This window comes from Strix aluco, chromosome 1 (assembly GCF_031877795.1).
Source record: "Strix aluco isolate bStrAlu1 chromosome 1, bStrAlu1.hap1, whole genome shotgun sequence".
Classification (NCBI taxonomy): domain Eukaryota; kingdom Metazoa; phylum Chordata; class Aves; order Strigiformes; family Strigidae; genus Strix; species Strix aluco.
The window spans coordinates 30222852-30246426 of NC_133931.1; the positions used below are offsets into that span (position 1 = coordinate 30222852).

Consider the following 23575-nt stretch of genomic DNA (forward strand, 5'->3'; position numbering starts at 1 on the left):
GCAGACTTTATTTTGTGGGAAGCTCAAGAAAAAACAAAGAATAGTTTGTAGAGATCATGGCAAGCTTCTGCAAAGGACAATGAGGAAGAGATGCCCCCTTAATTTTAAGCAGGGGCAGAAAAATCTATAACCATAATCCACAAAATAAACTGACAATGCAGCACATTTTTCAGAATGTTTAACACAGTAATAACTGAAAAAAAACCCAGAATAAATCAGTTGGATAAATCAGAAGAAAACAGAAATTTAAGGCCAAAAAGGTAAGTTCTTCAAAACTAAAAATGTGACCCTGAATGCTCCTCAGATAGGAACTGAAGTCTAAATATTAGTCATGTGTGCTCACAGTCTTCACTGTAATGACTAATGTACCTCAGATCTCTGTCCCTTCTGGGCTGTATATGGAAGGAAGAGGGAAAATGTTTCCAAAGTAACATACAGAAAAATATTTCTGGATTTTACTGTCAAAGAACCTCAAAGATAAAACTACTGAAAAAATGTTGGAGTTTATGTAGCATTTAGGTCTTGGCTGGTGCTTCACAACCAGTAAATATACCTGTAATGGTTTATCAGATTTTGGATAATAATTTGAGAGACTTGAAAGGTATTTTTTAAAACTTTATGATTTTTTCCTTGTGAATGTGTCAATATGCACATACTCAGCTTGATCTCATCACTGGTTAAAGCTGGAGGTATGTTACTGAAACATTTATTAGAAGTCTTCTGATTTTTTTCATTTTGTATGTTTAATTTTGTAATAAAAACTTCCAGTGATTTGTTGAGAAAAGATTGCACATATTGGAAAGGTTGAGATTTCTGCCTGCCAGTAGTTTTGACTATGGGAAGAGGCAGAGACACAGGTTTTGTCTGAAGACCTATACTGAAGGTAAGATGGAGGTGTTTCCTGCTCTGTTCCTACAGAGAAAGTACATGAAAGGCAACCGAAAAAAAAATTAGGTCAGCTATGAAGAAAAAAAGTGTGCTTAAAATTAGTACTTGTACTGCTTACATATGCAGTCATGCAAGTCTTTTTAAAAAAATGTTGGTACTTTATTTGAAAGTAAACAATGGCAGATTTTCCCTTAAGAGTAAAAATTCTCTGTGTTCTGAACCCCTCAAGGATTTTTATTCTTTTTCAGAGTAGACAGGTAGATGGCACTGCTACAGAGGCATACAGAGATTTTAATAGAGGAAGGCTGGAGTGTCCTCAAGATTTCCAGAATTTTATAGGTTTTAGAGGTTTTATGACAATAATACTCTTTTAAGCTTGCACATATACTGTAAGTTCTGAATAGATACTTTGTAATCAGGTCCATAGTACATGTTTAAAGAGACCTTTTAAAATAGGTGGGAAAGCTGGATTCAAAATCTAAGTGATGGAGAGCAGAAATTGCAAGTACTTTTAATAAATTATCTCTGTGACTGATTACACTCAGAAAATTTATATTTTAACTTAACCTGCAGTCATCTAACTTTAGGTTCTAACCACTGGACTTCTGTTTGCTCAATTTAAGAGCCAGAATTGTCTTTCTATATAGATTGCTTTAGACTATGATTATCTTCAACTTGTTGTTTGTTATTTTACTAGACTTCACTTTTTAAAACTATTTTACTACTTTTCCCAGATCTCAGGTCATTACTGGAGTACAGTCTGAGAACTTGTAAGTTTTTATTCCTTTTAGAAAACTAACCAATATAGAGTAAGTGCTGTTTCACTAATGGTAAATTGTGTTATCGATGAACATAGTAACATTTGCTGCCAGCCTGAGCAGAGTTGAGAACTGGAATTCTATGTGTGTGTGAAAACCAGTATTACATTTATATTTCTGATACCTTCTTTGTTTTCAATGACCTTTCAAATACAAACTTTCAATGGTGTGGTACAATCATTTGCTAATTCCCCTGATACACTTCAAATCCCATAATCCAAATTACATGATTTGCATGTGATCATCTTTTTCAATAACTCCCTTTTTATCATCCTTAACAATAGCTGGCGTATTTTTATGAGACCTCCCTAGCTTTCCAATTATTCTTTTTGTTGAATCGTATATTGTCCACTATTCTACTAATGTACTTATGTAAAATAAAGAAGACCAACATTAAAACTGTAACTTCTTTAATGAAGCCAAAGCTGTTACTAAGGGTTTTTGCTGCCCTAAATTTCTCCTTCATAAAATTGAAGTGACAGGCTGGATTTCTTTGTTATGTTCTCCACTTGCATTTCAGGTTCTGACTTCTGCTCTCAGACATTTTTTTGAGAAGTCACTTCTGAATCTGTGCTTGCACTGTTTATTTCTTTTTCTCCCTTTTTCAAGATAGATTGTAAGTTCTTGATTCCCCAAGCTTTCCTCCTCATTTTTAATATTTCCTCCTAGCATTTACTCTACAGGGACAAAAATTCTACTTTTCTTCCCGAGGCAGACTCCCACTGAGCAGTGGGATGCATCAGATAAATTGCGCATGCAGAGTTTGGTCAGATTATTAATCTCTCAAAAGATGCTTTCTGAAATAGTTATCTTTTAACACTTTTGATTCACTTGTACAGTCTAGAAGCAGAAAAAACATGTCTGGTTTAGAAGTCTATACAGACATTTGAAAAAGTGTGGAAGGAAAAATTCTAGCTTATTTACCCTGCATGCTGCACTGAAGAACATATGTCTTGAGTTTTACTGTTTAGTAACATTGGGAAATTAATAATTTCAAACAAGCCAGCTTTCTCAGGTCACAATGAATTCCCTTCAAAGCTGTGAGAAGAGTACTACTATCCCTGAAGCCCCTGACTTGTTGAGTAGCAATTATATATATATTTTTTTTTTTTGTATAAAGATGTTATCCATGTGATGTGAATATTCAATGACATCTGTACTCCTGCAGGTCATGAGTGTCTTCTTGCTCAGCCTTATTACTGATACACTTAATTGTGCTGAACTCTACTTCCTCAAAAGGTATGCAGCAATAGAATATCCTGGGGCTATTCTAGGATAGCTTTACATGAAGAAAGCTGTCTCTATAACATGCTGAAGAGATATTCCCTTGTTGTCTGGGTCTCTGATGTTTTAAAGAAAGAGGCAGAGTTTTCTTATATGTATCTGGGTCAGTAACTACACTTGTTTTCCCCAGTGAGATTTGGTTTTCCAGTCACTAACTCCTAGCGCACACTGTATTAAAGGCTGATATTTTCTTTGAGCAGCAGCAGCCTCAGTACTGAGGGTTCTTTATTGCCCTAAGAGGAAAAAGATGGAAGTAATCATGGGCTGATCAAACTGTAATATAACAAGACTCAACAGATGCCAACTCTATTTTTTAAGGCTGAAAGTGATTATGCTATCTGTAAATGTGGACAAAGAAGATGAGAACAGCAAATCCGTGATGAAAAGATGGCAAGTGGGACCTTATCAATAAAGAAAATATAGCAGGCAATGCAATAGATCAAAGAATGCTGATAGGACAAAATACTCCTACAAACTGGAATTTCACAGAATTTCTCATTAGATGTTATCAGTACTCACAGAATTCTTTCTTCAGCAAGACAAGGATACTTGAAAAACATACATCAGGTGACACATCTGTGGACAGCACATCTCTAAATACAGCACTAGTTTAAACCAAAAATATTATGACCTTCTGTGACAGCCACATACATTCTACATTGCAGCAGCTACCTGCATAACTTCTGAAAATAATTTATTTTATGTTCATTTTATTATCACTTATTTAACCCTTTAATAAATGCACATACTACCTTCTACAGCACTCTGCATTCAGGGAAACCTAGGTCTGGACAAATGAAATTGGAGACTGAGGGCAAAGAATCATAATCTACTTGATTAGGTAAAGTTGTGACATGTCTCCTATGAGGAGAGAGAAATCTCCAGAATAAAAGGAAGTATGATGTCTCCCCTCTCATTACTCTTTTTAAAAAGCCCCTGGAATATAACTAATCATCTGTTGGTTTTAAAAGAAGCAGAATCTTCACAAGATCTGGATGATACTTTAAAAAAAAAATTACTGTTCACAGCATGTCAGCATAAAAAGTAGCAATGACTATTTCAGCTAAGCAAACTGTAATATGCAATGGAAACAGATATTTTACATGGATCTGGTAACCAAGCCATGGCAGAAGTCATTAATGCATTTGGAGCACAATTTCAAGGCCATTTGATGTTGACAGGATTCTTCATATTGTCGGGAACAAGTTTGGGATCGATGCCTTGGAATTAACCCCTTGGAAAGGGATGGGATCTATAGCTGCACTTACGATAATCTTTGACTTTATCAATGGTTCCTAATATTCTAAAGTAACTGCTCTTTGCCTCAATGGCCGTTGTGCTCTGATTGTCACTGCCAACATGAATAAAAGATCCCATGAAACACTGAAAATATGAAGCTGATGAAAGCAAAAAAAAAGCCCTATTTTCCCCCTTAATTTTTCCATCTTTGGCTTAACTTTCTGACCCCTGGTTCAGCTGTGTAGCAGGGAAGTCCCACACCAGCTTCTGCACTCCAGGCATCACTCTCCCATCTCCTCCTGCCCTCCACAAGGTGTTCCTGATTTAAGTTGTGAAGCTACACCAACCATGAATAAATAATGTGAATTTCTTAAAGTTGGTTTATAGGTGTCAGTTTTTTTCAATGTTATTGTCTTCAAGGGTAGTAGCCTGCTTTGATTCCTGTAACAATGAAGTCTACAAGAAAGACTGGTGAAAAATGGATGCCTGCTACTTGCTTCATGAGAGGAGGCTTGGAGGCATGGCACCTCTAGAAAATGTGAATGACTGCCTCTCCATGGAGAAGACCCACATGTGCACTGCAGCCTACCGCAAGGCTTATCCTGACCATCCTCAGCAGCAGCCCAAAGCAGGTCAGTCTAAGATTCAAACCTTTTATTTCAGAAAAGCTTTACCACACGTGTTAATCAGTTTTTCAGTGTTTATATGATTGCATTTTTTACAATGCTTTTCCCTCACTCAGTCATTAGGTCCATTCACTGAAATGAGAATTCAGCCTATCAGCTAGAATTGAGGATATCTTTAATTAATTAACATCCTGAATTAAGCATAAAGCATCCTTTTAATCTGGTTGTGCAGACAAATGTACACATGGAGACTCTGTGTGTGTGTGTAGGTAGGTACACAAAAGCACTCACACAGAAATAGCTTCAATCTGAATTTTGTTTATTTAGTGATGTAAGTTTCAAAATTTACTGTGATATTTATTTTTAATTCTCATTAGTTACAACCATGTATGGAATAAATAAAGTGTGTTAACTTAACATGAGTACTACTTTGACTAGAATGAAAACCAAAGTTACAATGAAAGTAAAACATTAAGACTAGTTATGAACTTAGAAGACCTGTGTATGATGCTGCAGCTGAAAAAATATATATGGAGCATTTATCCCATTCATACAGACAGGTAAGTAGACTAATTTTTTTTGCATCTACTCCTCTAGCAACAGTTTTGTACCTGGGACAGAAATTGGAACTGGGGATTCCTTTTTTTTTTTTTTATGTTAGAAAAAGGTCATCGTGTCTCTATGTTTTCTATCCTACTCTCTAATCTGATGTGTTTTTAAATTAAGTACAAAACGTCTTTATGCCCTTTGCCCTTCTTCAAACATTAAATAAAAAAATGGGTTAGGAAAGCAATGTTTACAATCCTGTTCAGAGTGTACCAAATCCAGAAGCAGAACTTCAATGAATAAGAAAAAGCCACAAATCTCACTTTTCACATGTTCATGTGTTTTATTGAGAGGTAGTGAGGAGATATAAAATCCAAGGTTTACCCTGCATATATTGAAAATTATACACTAAATATATTTTATTATTGTTTATTAAGGGCCACCAAAAATGCTTTCAAGTTTGAAATAGAACATGTATTAAATGTAATGGACAGAAAATGTAGTACTTGTCTACTGTTTAACACAGCTGCTACCATTGTCCCTTATATTTCAGAATAACAATTGCTTAGATGAAATCTATCTTTCAAAAAAGCCTTTGAATGATATGAATAGGAGCAATATGAAAATTACTCAAATTGTTTTGTTTGTCTGTTAAGACTTTTGCAGTTGCTAATTAACTAAGAAGTATTAATGAAGCATCCATGTATACAATTTGAAATATTTTTGAAATATTTTATTGATTTGGATCTTAAAATCAACAGTTGTGAAAACAAAAAAATTGCAACAGCCACCCTTATAATTACAAATTTTATTCTAATTAGGTTTCTGGTTTTTCTTTTAGTTTTTTCTCTTGACAAATCAGATTTTCCTTGGAGTCAACAGGGGTGGAGGGGAAAGGGGAATAAAGCAGGTTCTCTTCATAAAAGCATTCTTAAAAACATCTTGTGCAGTTTTCATGAATGCTATATCCCTACAACAAAAAACTAGCAACTCAGCTACCCAGTCACAAATTTTCTTATTGTACACCATAACCAGGCTTGAACAGGAGAGAATGCAAGAATGCAGCTGGCTATAGAAAGAGCTCCCGGTTTACACAATAACGGTGAGAGCAATTAGTATGTTAAAAAGAAGTAGATTAATTATAATCTGCCTGTATATAATTTTCTTTCACTGCTGCTAGAGGAAAAAAATGTATAATTTATTTTATTGAATGTGAAGCAAATGATTGATTTCTATTGCAGAGATTTTAGCAGAGATCTGTCCTGCAAACTTTCTACATGCAACACATCCATTTGTTTTAGGCAAGAAAAACTGAAGGACACCTGTACAGATTAAGCTCTAAGGTCCAGAATCTGAGGTCAGTGATACAGCTGTATATATGCCTTCAACTCTGAATAGTAACAATGCTCCTGTCCAAATAAAGTCCAAGCTTATCTTCTTTTGAATTGATACTCCTCTCCTCTTGTACTCTCCCTGAAAGCACACAGTCCCTACATGGCATTTTTCTTAGAGGAATGTCTTTTTTTCTCAGGCTCAAACATGCTCTCCATTTATAACTTGGCTTCTTGCTAGATTTCCTTACAGGAACACATACTTCAAGACCTGACCCATGGCACTTCATTTTTACTTGCCTCAGTCAGTCTTCCCTAATATTCTGGAGGAGAAAATATTGATACTGAAATTCCACTGGCTGATGCCATAGCAATTTAAAAAGTCAAACAGGTGCTTGACTGGAACCTCATGCATTTAGAAGCCAGTGAATTTTCAGAGCTGGAGTGTCTTAAATACACAACAGAGACACATGCATGCTACCCTGCTCTCCACCCCCCCCAACCCCCCACCCCACGCCACGTTCCACCCCACCCCCCCCAGGTTTTTTTTTTTGTGTTTTAAGCAAACTAGTTAATTCTTCTGAAAGTTGTGGTGAAGGAAAATAAAATAACTGACTTTAAAGTTCTGGTATCACTGGTTCCCTAAAGTGAACCACATAAAAAGTCCACCAAGTGAAAGCGTGTCAACCCTGCCAAGTCAGACTACAGCTAACCAGTCATTAAGCCCCAAATAAAGGATGTTGTTCTGAACTAAACTTATATTTGATCTCTATTTCTTTATTGATATTATAAAGCAATCACTTAGGGTTTCCATAGTAACAAGTGAGGTATTTTTTTATTTTAAAGCTCTTTCATGCACTTAACATACAGATACAGTGGGATAATTGGCAGGGAATACTGTTCCTGGTTTTATTTAACCATAGCAGGGTAAAGTAAAGCATGGTTTTTAATGAAACTGGAGATTTATTTTCCCTCCTCTGTAAGAACATTAAAAAAACTTTACAATTTACTTACATCTTTGGTTTCTGCGTTTGCTCTTGTACATAGTCATTCTGAAGAAATTCCACTTTCTAAGAAGTAAATGCCTTGAACACAGACAAAAGAGATGAGATCGTGCTTCTGCTTTGCAGTGAGACAGTTTCTCACTGACAGAAGGTAACCAGCAATCTCTCAGAGAAAGGCAGGGTAATACCATTCTCCTAAAATCCAGGGGAGATGCTACTGGCTCTAACTATTTTCTGTTACAAAGCTCAGAGACCAAATATATTTATTTCTATATTTTTTCACATGTGTTTGATACCAGCTAATAAAACCTGGAAAGCATATAGAATCATGTAATCAGACAAAACGGAGTAATGTGCTATTCAATAGTCGACATCAAGAATCCTCAAAAAAGCCCTGATATAACCAAAATTGCATAAATGACCTCATAAACTAATAAAAACTAACTTTTCATTGTGAGGTCTTAGAATTATGTGTATGAGGTCACTAAAATATTTTGGACTAAATTTTCAAGCAAAATTACTGCTAAAAAACCATCAACACATGTTGATCATTGAAATCCTGATTGCAGGTCTAAGCTCATGAATAGGTTATTCAGGAAATAACATATAAAATGCCTTTTTTTTTTTTTTTTTCTCCATGTCTATGTTTACTACTGCATTATCTTTCAATTATTTAATTTGGGGAAAGTTATTTAAGCAGCATCCTGCTGATTGCTAATTTTTATGACTGCTTCACTGCCTGTTAGTCTGCTGAATCACAAGGCCATGGGAAATAAAAGTGTCAGCATTGTATGATCTTCCACATACATGTATGTCACCATTTCAAAGAATCCAGACATCTTCCTAAAGGGAACAGGGGACAGGGGAAGGAATTCTTGCCATGTTGGGGAGATGAGAGTTATGACAACATTCAAGAAAGAAGATGCCAGTGCCATCTATGAAGCTGAAAGAGGTGGAAATTCCAGTTCATTCAGCAATAAATCTGCCTTGAGTAAAATTGTGTGAAAGTATTTCTTAATGTTTTAAGAAATTCATGTTTTGAGGTGCCCTTCATGTTCTGAGATCTTGATCCTACATACAGCAAATACAGAAGTGTCAAAGGATTAGTGATAGACGGTGCAGTAATGTAAAAATAATATAGTGACTGAAATGTTTTGAAAAGTAATAATAATAATAATAATATTCTTATTGTTGTTTAAAATACATAGATTGACAACAGCTCTCTAAACTTCTCAAAGAAATCTCAAGTTAATATCTTTGGTTTACATAAAAAAATTAACATCTGCTGCCTACAGATCATTCATGTTTCAAGAAAGTAAAAAACTCCTTTTCAAAGGCAGGAACAATTTGCAGCATGTATTGAAAAATATTGACCTACAGTAATTTTCTTAATGAAAAAAAAAAGAAACTAAAAGGAATGACTACCCTAAAATTATGCTGTTTCCATCTTTTTTTCCCCCTTAGATATTTTTTTTTTTATATATCCAGTATAATAATTTTTAGCTTTATACATAATTTAAATTTCAGTTCTTCAGTATTTACATATCCTTACAATGGCACACCCCTATCTACTGAAGTGAAATCTTTACTTTATATTGGCTCTATTCATCTACTTTTTCTCTCTCTGTCAAAATCTGACCACATATCTTTTAATTTGTTTTGGATTTGTATCAGCATATCTGAGGATAAAGTGTAGCCTGAAGAAAATGAAAGCAATGGATGCATTTTTAAAATTTATTTAGTATTTCAACTACAGTCATCTCAAAATGCCACAGTTGAAATAACACCATCTCTATTGTGGAGGTCAGCAGAAAGGTGGAAATTTATGAAGCACATCAACACTGATAGGAAGGAAAAAATTTGGTAAGTCATTGCTAAACATAGAGGCAGACAAAATGTCTGTACCATATAGAAAAATCCTGCATGCCATATACTCAAACAGCACTGTGCAGTTTATATCCATTGAAGTCAGTATTTCTGCAGCAATTTATATGTGCTGAGGATAATTCCAGATTTTCCCTGCTTTATTTTTTCCTCTTGTTATTTTCCAGCCGAATCAGGTCTGTGATCTGACTCAAACTACAGCGATCTGTGATCTCCCTTTAGATTTACTGCTTCATGTAGCAATCTTTGTTTCCTTTTCTTGCTCTTTTCCTAGTTCTACCTGAAGGCTCTCATCCATATTATTCAGTTCAAATTTTTCTTCTTTCACTGATTTGGTAAGATGTCCTCAATTTTTTAACTCAACCCACATTAGATCTTAACAACAGAACTCATTTTTTTCCCTTATCATTAAAGGCTATTTTTTTGTTAGTTTTTATCATGTTTAACCTAGATTACTAGCTCTTCATATTATATTATACATAGCACATGCAATAACATATATATTTTTCTACTGTTCTTTTGTGCATTATTCTATTACAACCATGTATTTGTATGCAAATATCTTTGAAATGTTATAAAAATATAAACTCAATGGAAATTTAATGGGACAAGAATTAATTGTTTTAAATCAGTGATCTCTGAAAACACAGTCTTTATTGGTTTATCTTTGTGTTGATTGCAACTCTGATTACTTCTTCAGTACAGTGAAATGTATTTGCTAAAAATAATGTAAATACACTCTGTTTAGTGAATCATTCTAGGTCTGTTCATAAAAAATATTGCAAAAAAAGTACTTGAATGTGCTGGGTAGCTTTGAGTGGGCACAGCAGCGTCCTGTTTCTGTGTGTTGCTGTTCTCTGTTAGGAGAGTTTAAAATTCACTCTCACACTATTACAGCTTTAAAAAAAGTCAGAATCTTGCATATGGCTGGTTAAGTGCAGCAAGCTTAGTGAGGTGGGAAGAAATGAATGGAACCTCTCATCAACAAAAGTCACCTACTCACATTACGCTTATTACTTTTCTACATCTTCTTAAATTATTACAAATGTTTAAAATATTCTTAAAACCCTCTGTTGGAATGAACTCTATCAGTTCATTGCTGCTGGTGGTAGAACAAAATAATGTCCACATCTGCACATTCCATATCACTCTCACTTTTCTGTTCTCCCCCCCTACAGGTCCCAATAAGGAGTTTTTCTTTGAATATGGCAATAAATTCCTCAAACTGTTTCCTAAGTAGAGGAAAAGAAAAAATACATATACTTTACAAATATAACTGCTGACTTGAATGTCACATATTACTCATCAATAAACACTTTGCCTGGGCTGTATCCTCAATTTTATTTTTAATTATCAACTCTTAGACAAAAAAGGAAGGTGGAGGAGGCTTAAAGCATGTTCTGTCTCTCAGTGTTGAATTCAATGCACCCAAAGAGTTTTCTTAGATAATATCCTTTTATAGCTTCCACTATGGTTATTTTCATGATGTCAGCTAAGAAAATATTATATCTATGAATATGAATTCATTTTTTTCTTGAAATAAATGATATGTGTAGGGATCAACTTTTAATCTCTTCCAAGTAATAAACACTCCTTGATACAATTATTGATGTATTAAAATTATGTAATTGACGTGTGCACCTTTTACTGTTAAAAATTTGGACAATTATCTGACAATAATGCTTTTAATACATTAAGATTTAATACATTAGATAAACAAAATTCACTTTACCAAGAAATGCCATTTAGCTATTAGGGCAGGTTTATGATACCATATTCTCTTTATGAGCTAATGAGGATAGAGCTTAAAACATTGGCCAAACTATACTCCTGACTAACACTGGTACAATACTGAACAAACTGTGGCAAGCAGAATAAGAAAGAGCAAAATTTGTAATTCTCATGCTTAGAACTGTAAGATAGAATCAAGGCGTTCCACAAATGCTTTTCAAGAGACAGCAAAGCTAGCTAGCATTCCTGAAGCCAACCAGAAATACAGACTGATGAGCGTGCCAAAGAAGGAAAATGTTATTAAAAGGTTACCTGTAAAGGACTCGGTTCAGCTGCCTAAACATTCATGTCTAGCACTACTTTGATGATTTATGGCATCTGAGACATCCACACAGGGACCTGTGGGAAACTTACAATGTTCTGGAGCACTCTGCTGAAGCCGAGGCTATCTTAAATGGCTCTGTGCAAATATTTAGGCAACAGAACCCAGTCCAAAAAGTTTATATTCTAAACTCTCTTTGATAACTGTCATTATTCTCTGGTGTTTTTATACTTAGGGTCATTGTTTCAAAGTGGTCCCCACCTGAACTCTCAGGCTTTGACCCTGTAAGAGTTGATGGATCCATGTGGAGGAGAACCCCTACAGAGATCCACTGAAATCCAGGTGGGGAACAGGAAAAAATCCTGACTGTGGCAGGACTGTGATTGATTGCAGTCAGAATTATGTGGAAAGAGAAAATGGTAAGATGTATGACTGAGAATTTTTAAATATCCTCAAAGACACCACTATTTGTTAGTACACAATCCACAGCTGATTGTGTGGATTAAAAAATTGTGTGGATTAAAAAATTGTGTGGATAAAAGCAAAATAATGCAGCATAACACTTTCAAATCAGAACTTCCATTTCCTAAAGCCAAAAAGCCTGTCAAAATGTTTTAACAGACTTCTTTTACTTCAGTTAGTTTTTACTTTGCCCAAGTTTTCATATCCAGAAGAATATAGGGTTCACAAGATTTCATGAAGACGTCAAGCATTCATCAAAAGCCGCATTAGAATGAAATCTGTTACATTCACAGCATTCTCATCATCTACTAATTTAGAAAAAAACATCAGAAAGGATTAATTTTTTCTGGAGCTGTTTGTTGTTTCTTCTCTCTATTATCCTCTATATTTCTGCTGACCTGTGTTACTTTGGTTCATTACTATCAGACAGTAATGACACTTCACCACAAAAAATTCTTTTTTAGATAGCAGGAGAAAGCCCCCAAGGTACTGGTCCTACTTTTACCATAGGCAGGTTTCTTTTTCAATGAAGCTTCTTCACTAGAATATCATTTGTCTCATTGTTATACTAGCATTTATCTTTAATCTTTAAGGAATTCATTATCAAACTTGCCTCATTAGACTGAACTCTTTTTGTCAGATGTTGTTATTTCCATTTAGTAATATGATCAGAGAGGTATGAAACAAAGCCTGCCACCTTCTTTCTCAGGTAGGAACCCATACTGGTTCTTTCTCCTGTCCCTTGCCCTGTTCACAGCACGTTCTCATTCCTCCAAGAGCATTAGAAATGTATTTGGATATTTTTCTGTGACTAACAATTTCCAAAGTTTACAGTGTCACTTCCTACAAGTGTAAGGTTGGAATTGACATCTGCATGTCTGAAAGTAAAATCTTTATCTATTAGTAACGATAGGAATTTCAAAGAATGACAGAAGATTAGAAAAAAAACCCCAACTAAGTAGAGGTACTTCATAACTTCAGTCCTTAAATACATGAAAGGTTCACACACACACAAACACACACAAAAAAAAAAAAAAAAAAAAAGGAAGAGTTAGTGAATAAGCCATTTTCTGTGTCTCTGGATGTTAGAACAGTCATGGACATACACTGTATCAACAGATATTTAAATTAGTTATTTGGAAACTAACTTTGTTATTTGTAAGGGTAGCTATACATTGCCCAAGAAGTGCTAAAGGATTTTAGAATAGGTTAAGTATCTCAGAGGAGCCTGCCTAGAAGATGGATAAGATAACATATAGTCATTTCTTCCAAGCTTTATTTGTGATACCATATGTCCAGATAAAATAGCAATAAAATTCAGCACTAGCCAAGATTCAGTCCATGTTAGTCCTTCAGCCTACTTAATATTAATGGCACGTTTCAAACAGGAGGAGACTAACATGACATGGGAGACTTGACACCAATGAGTGTGAAGCATATCATATTCTCTACCTACTTTAGGGAATTCTGGGAAACCAACCTCTGCTTTTGACACTGGAGTGGATTCTCCAACTGGGAATGAATGAGATCACCTGTTGTTGAACTCTGGTCTGAATCTTTCCAGCTACAGGCACTGGTCTGCTAACTGAATACCCTTCAGATTGCACTGTGTCCTCAACTACATTTGGGTGACTTCCACCAGATTCAGAGGAACTACAATGCAGGGATATGCTGGAAACCCGAACCTTCCACTTTGAAATTCAGAATGATGGTTTTACACAAAGAGCTGCTCTGCAACTTTGTCCCCAGTCCCAAAGATTGACAGGGGCTTTAGAGAGGTTTGATACTTTCCCAACTTTAACTTCCTTCTCATTATTTACACTGTCTAATAAACCCTTGAGTGAAACTTGGCCAATTCTATTCTATTACCAGTTCAAAAAATGATTAATATAGTTATGAATGCCTGAGAGATCTTCCTTCTTTTAAAAAAAAAGTACTGTACACATTAAGTAAAGGTCCCTTTATACCCATAGTAATAACATAAAGATTTCTGTTCCTCCATCTGAGAAATATTTAGCTATTATCTTAAACCAGGTATAATAAGATATTCCTCTCTGAAATGTCTGAAAAAACAGTTAAACTTCAGGCTCAGAGTTAGATATTCTATATGATAGATTCTACAGTGGAAAAACACATCTTTCCTTCTGCTTTGGCAAGTGGAAAAATGGTAAATCAATCTCAGATGCCATTCTGACTCGTTTCATTTGCTTTACACACTCTGTAAGATCCAAGTTTGTTCTTTCTATCTTAGATCAGTTTCTTTCCTAATCCATCTCAGTTCTTGACAAGTTTGTTCTTGGATAGTTTCCTTTTGGTTTTGAGCAATTTTAATGGTTTGTTTTGTTTTGTTTTGTTTTTCCTAAGTCCTGACTTCTTTTCATCTCATCTTTAATTTTATTTTAGCCAGGTTTTATCTAGTCCTGACAGGTTTTCATTTGTTCTGCTACATGCTTTTGTTGCTAGTTTGGCTGGGACTTTTCATCATCTTTTATTTCATCTTGATGAGGTTGTCACCATCCAGCAGCAATACTTCTTAGTTACTTCCATGCTATTTCTAAGCATCTTTTTAACAATTGAGACAGTCTTAAGAGACGTTGTGCTTCAGACTTCTCAGATTATGGGACTAAAACATGCTTCCCTTCCATTAAAAGGAGTTCAAAGGTTTGTGTCTCAAATTGTTTTCCAAATATAAACCAAGATTCCACTCAAAAACATCTTTTCTTCAGGATTTACATTAATATAATTTAGAATGCAAATGATGTATAAAGAGCTAATCTGTGTTTTTCTGATCATTAAACTAATTCTTAATAATTAAATTTATGAGCCATATTACTGGAAAATCTTCCCTATATTTCACCTTACAATAATCTTTTCAATGATCATGGTCTTTAATGATTTGCACAACATACTAAAGTTACAGTTCACAGATTTTCCTAAATACAACACAGACACAATCCTGTACTTGGAAACATATTCATTTAATGCAAAATTATACAAAAATGGCTATTAGATTTATGGTAACAATTTTTATCTGTGCTAGTTAGTAGCACGTTGAGAATTTCATTAGCCTAGGTCATTGAAACAATCCTAATGTGTCTAGAATCAGCATTTCAAAATGTAATAATTTTTATCCAGTTGGTAAATTTTTACTCCTAGTGGAAAACTGTCAGAAAGTCATTCAGTAATAGAAATTTTTTGTTCATTATTGTTGACAAATCTGAAATAAGTTGTGATGCCTGTAGCAGGCACCATTTTCCATCATCTCAGATCTGGTAGATCTTATAGGATACTGCAGATATAAAAGGGTGGACAAATACCAGACATGGAACAAAAGCAGATCTGCTGCATTAAAAAATAATATTCAGGCTTTTAATAGACTAGTATGAACTCAGTTGTGGATTTAATAAAAAATGTTCATGCATATCATTTCCATTGAAACAAAATTTTGAATATCGGTGAGTTTTCGTAAGAGATTTTAGAGACAGCTTTTTCTATCAATCTAACTTGATTCTGCTTAAGTAACAAACTCATTCCACTTCTGTATAGAAAACTGTTCTTAATGGGAATTACACCCACTGTGTCATATTCTGCAAACACATGATATCCATTTCAATTTGATTAGTGATATGCAATCCAATGCTGCCCTGTTTTCCTTTTCACATTTCTTTTAATTATCACACTGATGAGACACTTCAGCATACTAAATTTAATGGGACAAACCTTCAGCACAGAATCCATACTTGGATAATCCAAGAACGTTGCAAAACTACACCTCAAATTCATTTATCTTGATTCCGCTTAAGGGCTCAGAAGTACTTGAACACCTCAAACAGGTTTTTCAGACATAGCTATTTGAAGAAACTATTTGCTATCATCACTATTGCACTATGAGATCCTTTTTAAAAGTTTTTACATGTTTATTGAAACAGCTTTAACACATGTTCAAAATGCATTTGCAGTTCTTCACTCTAGTGAATGTTGTCTCACTTTGTCTACAAAACAAAACAGGGAGAGCTTGAGAAAGAACCTCTTGTGAACAAATGAGGCACTTAAAATGTCAGTTTAGGGCTCACAGCAATGCAAACTGATGATGTTTTATGGTACAGCCAATGAACAGCTGCTGCTTCAACCTTTCATTTCAGACTAATGCTTTTATAACAACAATCAAGAGAAAGCTGAAAATGTTCCACTTTCTTTTCTCATTGTATGGGAATGTTCTTTCTCATTGTGTAGGACTCAAGACAATTTTAGTCACAATCAATCAGTGTAATGGCTGGCTTGAGAGGGAGGATAAGGCCTTTAACAGAGACAAAAGGTAGAAGAAGAAGATTGATTTTTGGAGTGATGGAAAAAGCTGTATTATATCAATTCACCACCAGACCATGCTAAAGGATGTAACCCTAACGGCACACATACAACATCCTTTGATTTACAGGGCTCTGCTCACTTTGTGCAAAATACCAGTGTGACTCCAACTTCACAACTGCTCCTACTTTTGTTTGGGGTTTTTTTGGTTTTGTTTGGTTTTGTTTTGTTTTTTTTTTTTTTTTTTTTTAGGGCTTGTGTGCATGTGTTTGTGCCTATGTGGTGTAGCAGGGTGGGGAAAGTGCTAACGAGAAGTTACTACATTAAACTTATTAATGTATCCTATTCACTGTCTTAATTATATTGGTGGATGGCTGGAGAAGAAACACCTTTGCCTTAGTCTAAATGAGACTACATGCCTGTGGTGGGATTACATGTGCTTTGAGTCAGCTGAATTCATAGGTTCAGTTTTTAGAATATGCCAGATATATGGCAACTTCTCTAAACATTACAACTAAATCAAAGACAATTTCTGAGTCAATAGAATCCCATATAGACACAGGATATTTTCTCTATGATCATAGCTAGCGAAATTCTTTGGTTATATTTTAAGGTCAAATAAACTCAATCAAGACTGGTATTATAGCACAATAGTGCTATGTAGCATTTGACACCCTAAGCTCTACTTTTTCAGTGAAAGGATTTAAATATGTTGTTTACCTGTTTGAGAAAAGGATATCAAACTTTTGAAATACATTTTGTGTTTAAAAAATTCTGGCTAACAGCTAGAAACCCAATATTTTCAAGAAATAAAAGAATTCTTAGTAATAAAGGGCATCAGAATATCCTTTTGTATGATAAAGTACTTCTAAAGCAAACACATTCTCTAGTTAGGGATGTTTCAAAACCACAAGAAGTAAGAGGAACTTGGAAAGACTAGTACTTCTCACCTCCAGGTTTTACTACTAATTATCAGATCATACTGTGAACTAACTGCTAAAAACACACATAGCAACACTTTTCAATGGGATACTGAAGTCCAGAAAACAGAAATGTGTTCTCAATGACCTGAAAACAAATTGAAGAGAGATGTCAGTGCAGTGGAGGAAATAAAGAACATTTTTATCCCCTTTTGGAATTACCAGGAAAAACGTTTTCTCATCAAAGTGAATAGTTAAGTGACTATGTGCAAATGAGAAACAGAGGTATAGCAAGATGCTTTATTAAACTCTAGCCTAATATCTTAGGCATTGAAGAATTTAGGTGCCAAATTTTCTATTCCCTGTTCTGTGACACCTTTGAAGGGTAAACCCATTTCAGACAGCATGAGAATAGCAGCTTCTGGAGATTGCCTGCTCAGAGAAGATACCAAAACTGTAGGGATATCCAAAGTAAGTTTTGAAAAATCTGTCCCCAGATCACTTACATTCTTGAAAATTTCTGTTCTTGGTTCATTCTGTTGTTGGTTCAGCTACACCAGACAAACCATGTTTATAATTTTTAATGAAGTTTGGCTTTATAGATAAGAAAGACCCTCTATGTTGCTGTAGCAAAGTAAGAAAGAGAAGGATTTAAGAAAGGCAGTGTTATTACTCACCGTTTACCTCTAGACTGAAATTCCTGCTCAAGTCTTAGAATATAAAAGGCATAACAAATTATTTTGAAACTAATATTCATAGGATCCAGTTTAACTATTGTTGCACTGAATGCATACCTCCTTCCTGCCATTACTAAAAGAGTAAGGTAGCTTAAGAAGCTTGCACAAGATTAGTCGCAAATGTTGACTATACTGACTTCTAAAAAAGATAAGAAAAGTTACAAGTCTTCTCAAAAAGGGTTTCCTCCCTCAGAGCAATGATTTACAGAAAGGAGAATTATAATTAGAATACACTAAAATGAGAACCTTTTCTCTGAAGTATGACAAGAACATTAAACTTTGTGGGAGACTAATTAAAATCAGACAAAACCTTAAGCTGAAAATGTTTTTACACACCATTAAAAAAAAGCTATGAATGGTCCACATTTTACACTGAGTCAAAATCTTTCATTTAAGGCCACCTCCGCATTATTGCTTGAAACATAGATCCAAGCCAGTCCAGATTTAGTTTACTTTTTGTCAAATGAAAACCAGTACCATGTAATTTTGCTGTCTTCTAAATGGAAAACTTAGACTATTCCATTCACATAACAAAGTGATAAGTCCTGAACATTATTTATTCTGGAGCGATACGGTTTTTATGACCCAGATATTTAAGAAACTAAGGTTTGGAGAATAAAGGTCCTGCTGAACTTGGAATCAAATGCTAGAAAAAAGAGCATGAGAAGATTTTGTTTTGCTGTTCTGATTGGCATTGAACTTAGTCGGTTGCCTTTCCTGGTGGTTTGACACTTTCACTGTGGTTTTAAGGGTTTCATCTGAGTGGTGGCTTGGCAGAGTTAGGTTTACAGTTGGACTTGATGATCTTAAAGGTATTTTCCAGCATAAAAGATTCTATGACTAAATGAAAAAAACAATTACACTGTCAGATTTTCCCAGGGAGTAAGCAGACTTGATTCTGTCTGGCAAACATTCCCGGGTGCTTGGAAAAGGCAAAGCAGAAGCAATGTAAGTTCATGTCAGACATATAGGAAACCAAATTGGTCCAATTTTAATCTAAACCACACACAATAAAAGCTATAATTGACATTTTCAGCAATTTCCAGTAAATGCAAAAATAAATCCATGTGAAAAACTGAGGTAGGGTTAACTGATATGAAAATTATTGCAGAAAACATGACATTTTCTCCAAGCCATACTGTGGACCAGAAAACCAAATACACTGAAATATTTATTTTCAGAGTTTCATATGGCTTTTGTCAACACTCTACCTCTGAATATTTTGAACATCAGTCAAAATATAGCAGATGTGACCAAATGGGAATGGGAGGTGTTGGAAATCAGTGCACTGGATGGAAGGGTCCATTTCAGAAATATAGTCCTGCCAAGCGTATTTTTGATAAATTTTCTCACAGTTACATCCCCCCCTGCAGAACAGTGCCACAAACTCCACATTGTTCTGACAGCAACAGAACATGCGATGATTATTTTTAAAGAGATTAACATTTTTAAAGAGGCTAGCAAGACACAGGTCTATTAAACAGCCCTTACTGAGACTAATAAATGTTAGTGAAATTATATTTCAAATGTTAATAGAGGAATGACTTCTAAATAACATCAAATTAATAATTTTTAAAACACCTGACTTGGGGGAAGGGGAAAAGGATTATGTTTCTTATAAATTATCATACAGAAAACACAGGGTAAGGTTCAAGAATGCAGTATTTTTTGAAGAAAATAGTCGAATTTTCAGCTGTTGTAAATTAAAGGTTATTATATGACTTAGTTGCCTGCATTCATGGATGACTGAGTTTCATGATGTGGGAGGTTCTACGTTATGCAACATAAATCCAGGAAAATCATCACAATTATTTTAATTCAAATTAACTGAACATTTGGCTCACAATTCTTAATTTTCCAATTCAGTGAACTTAATAGCCTAATCTTTCAAATAGAGGGATAAATTTGATCTGTAACTGGTATCTCTGGCTAAACATATGACTAATCATACCATTTCACTGCCCAATCTTTTCACTTTTGGTAAAAGCATCTTATTGGAAGTAGTCTTGAAATTCTCAATGGAGTCAATATTTCCAAGGATGATTGCACTAGAATACACTAATGTGCAGGCCTTCAGAAAACTGCTGAAAAATAGTGTCTAAATTTAAGCAAAGCTTTTAGGAGATCCCTTAGTAATTGCACCTATAAAGTGATGTACCCTTAAACCATGATCTAGGATCGGTCTTGAGATACTAGCAAATATAGAGCATCACATGTTAAGCAAAATAAAAGGAAAGTAGAATTAAATTGTCATAATGACAAATACAGCTTTAAAAGTTCCTTTTGTAATTCAGGTGTATTTTCTTGTTTTGCAAAGTTATAGATGACTGAAAAAAGGGGTTTAGCATTTTAAAAGAAATGGCACCTATTGAAACATCAGCACACCTTATTACACATTGAGATGACTCCATTCCATCTAAAGAAAAATGTCATTGCATTTTAATGTCTCACCTGACTAGACATTTTGGCAGCATTTCATAATAATCCAATTAAAAAATATAGCAATTTAAAACAAATGAATTTGTCTACAAAGGCACCATTAAAAACCAGAAAGAATCCCAACCATCCAAACAAGTAAAGTATTCAGTCTCTCCCAGTAAATGTTAAGGAATTTAAATAAACGGATACTTTACTAATTAAGAGTTATCTTTATTTTTATATGCAATGTTACTTGTATCAGATAAGTGTCAGAACCAGATGCTATATAACAAACATATGCTTTTTCCAAGCTCCAAGAACCCTTCCAAACTTGATTTTACATGTCAGCTGGACCTAATCTGTACAAAACTGGAAGACATAGAGAGGTAACCTATGCTGGATTTGGACCATCCTATCCTTTGTGTAAGTGATCTGTATGATAACTCACACAAAGAAACTACTAAAACATAGGTGGAGTAGCCCATCTAACCTTTTATTTTAAAGTGATCAGTGTGGATGAATGAACAAACAGCTTTGTTCAAATAGATGTAAGATTGAAAAGGTGATTCACCATTTATATGAAAAATAAGGATGTATTTGAAACAGACATGAATTGCAAATTTAAGATACTCTAAATCAAAACCCAGTCATGACCAAGATAACGTTCCTTCCTTAAAAGACTGCAGATAATTGTAGAGACTTATCACCAATGTAGTTATAATTTCCTACCCAGATTAGCCATAAATTACTCTTGAGTGAGCCTCAACATCTGTAATCTGAACATGCTAATATGAATTTAAGGCAAATCAACCAAAAAGAAAGTAATGGTGAAAGATGATTTCCCTCCAGATTATATGTGAGTGATCATTGGCTATTTTGTTTGGACTTGATTTGTGATGTTTTCTTTAAGCTGTGGCCCATGGCCTGTTGTACAAAACCACCTAGGCAATATTCAACACTCAGTGCTCTGCATTAAATTGTTTTGCACATTTGGCCTCCTAGAGATGATATATTGTATTGATTCTCCTGCAAGTTAAGGCTGCTCTTCAACCCTAGTACTAAAGAAGTTCCCCACTTCTTTACATTAAGCTGTCCTTTCTATCCATTACACCAATTTTCCAGAATGGGTGAGATAGATGGGACTATTTATTGTCAGTAAGTGAGCTTGTTTTTTTCTCAGTTTTTACACTGAACTGTCATTCATATTCATGTATATTCTGTCAGTGATTAGATTTCACTTATTATTTCCCAGGTCAGTTTCAAAATTATCTTTTTTTCCTCACTTTATTTTCAAAATCAAAATTGATACAAAATACTATTTTCTCAGTTTATTTATCACAGAAAATTCTTCTTATATAGCTGTAAGTATTTGTCTGGCAGCTGCACCTTCACCAGCAAATTTGGCCCTTTTTTGCTCTTCCTTTCTTCTCTCACTAATATTTGCAAATCTATTGCTTTTCTTATACATGCCATGTTTCAATCATTGAAGTTGCCATAAGAAATGCCTAGTCTCTGTCTATCACATACTCTTATTCTGTTACTGTTCACTAGATGTCTTTTGCTCCTCTCTTGTCCAAGAATTTTCACTGGGAATTATTTTTCATAGCCAAATATGTAAAACTCAAATCTCTTGTAATATTTTTCCTCAATTTTCTATAAGCCATTACAAAAATTATTAAAAAAAAAGAAGAAAAAAACACCTAAGTTTTCTCCAAGCTGGGAAATATGCATGGAATGGGATTTCCACATGCATATTTAATATCCACAAAGAATCAAATAAAACAACATGCTCAAGAAAACTCTACATAACAGTAGTCTCAAGTACCAGATGTTAAAATTTAAGCATGAGACCCTGTGGAGAATCAGAGAAACTATATGAGTGCAAGGGGAAGCTGTTGGACATGATGAGCCAGAGAGAAAAGCAGGAACACTAATAGCATCCTGGATAAGATGGAGTGAGGCAGAACATCTATTTTTGTTATCAAAGTTTTAGTTAATTTTGTCAGAACAATCTGACCCAAGGCATTTTGTCTTCAGCAGTTCAGATCAACAGGAGGTACAGCTTTGAGCAAGCCTATTTCATTTAATTTTAATTCATTACTGCCTGTATAATGACTCAAATAAAGGTGGAGTCTTCTTTGGCTGTCTTCCTACATTTTAGTTTCTTTTGCTTATCCTCTAAGCCCCTGAAGGTGCAAGGACTCCCAACTTCTCTGTGAGACTCAAATGGCCCAGAGAACCTAGATATTACATGAAGTGCAGTCTAAGACCTGAGCTGGAGGGTGATGAAAAAAATAACAAACACTCAGTATCTCAGGCAAGTATCTCCAAGAAAATAAACCCAGCTTTCAGCTGGTTGTGTAGGACCCCCAGTCAGACTCTAAATCTCACAGACACTTGCGTGGTTTTGTTAAATAATAGTCAGTCTCTCCAGCAATATTTCTTCCTGATTTCCCTTCATTCCTCCTCATCAAATACCCTCTTTTTTTAAAGCAAATGTCTTTATTTCCCCAAATAACTCAAAATGTGACAAAACAAACTTTGCTTTTGCCATCTGTCTGAATTTCACCTATGGAAAATAGGTCATGAAACTGCAGTCAGTGACACTTACACGAGTGATGGGTCAGACCCAGTTTCACAAGAATTTATAATACAAGGCAGAAGAAGTGACCCTCAGCTATGACACTTTGCTCTAAGGAAACATTTAAGACGAATAAAATCTTTAAATTTAAATCTCCGAACTCTTGCTCTGAGGACCACTTCAGTCTCACAGCTGTGTCTCCAGTGCCATCTGCTGACAGGGGCTTCCATTGCAACTCCCAAAGTAAAAGTTCCCCTAGAAGCGAGTTCCTCCGAGCTTTGTGCCTGTGGTACTTGATGTAATCAGAAATTTCTTGTCTGAATTATAACTGTGATTATTTCCACTTGCTTTTTAAATTTTTGTGTTGTTCTTTGTGGGGATGTGGGGGTTTTCAGTAGATCTACCTGTTTATATTACCATCATACATTAGAAATGAAGATGTTTAGAGGATTCTGATTGTTGTTAGTGCATTAAAATGA

The 23575-nt window shown here is 34.8% G+C and overlaps 1 protein-coding gene across 10 annotated transcripts in view; it reads right to left on the reverse strand.

Annotated features, from left to right (window-relative positions):
• Window positions 1-23575, reverse strand: part of RALYL (RALY RNA binding protein like) — a 408271-nt gene that overhangs the window by 120984 nt on the left and 263712 nt on the right. Inside the window, exon 1 of one of the 10 annotated variants that reach the window (XM_074816712.1) lies at window positions 7747-7866. The exons of the other annotated variants lie outside the window; for them this stretch is intronic. Coding sequence (XP_074672813.1) covers window positions 7747-7783 — 37 coding nt within the window. The 5' untranslated portion in view covers window positions 7784-7866. Of the gene's footprint in view, window positions 1-7746; window positions 7867-23575 lie in introns of those variants that run through there. 10 annotated transcript variants of the gene reach the window in all.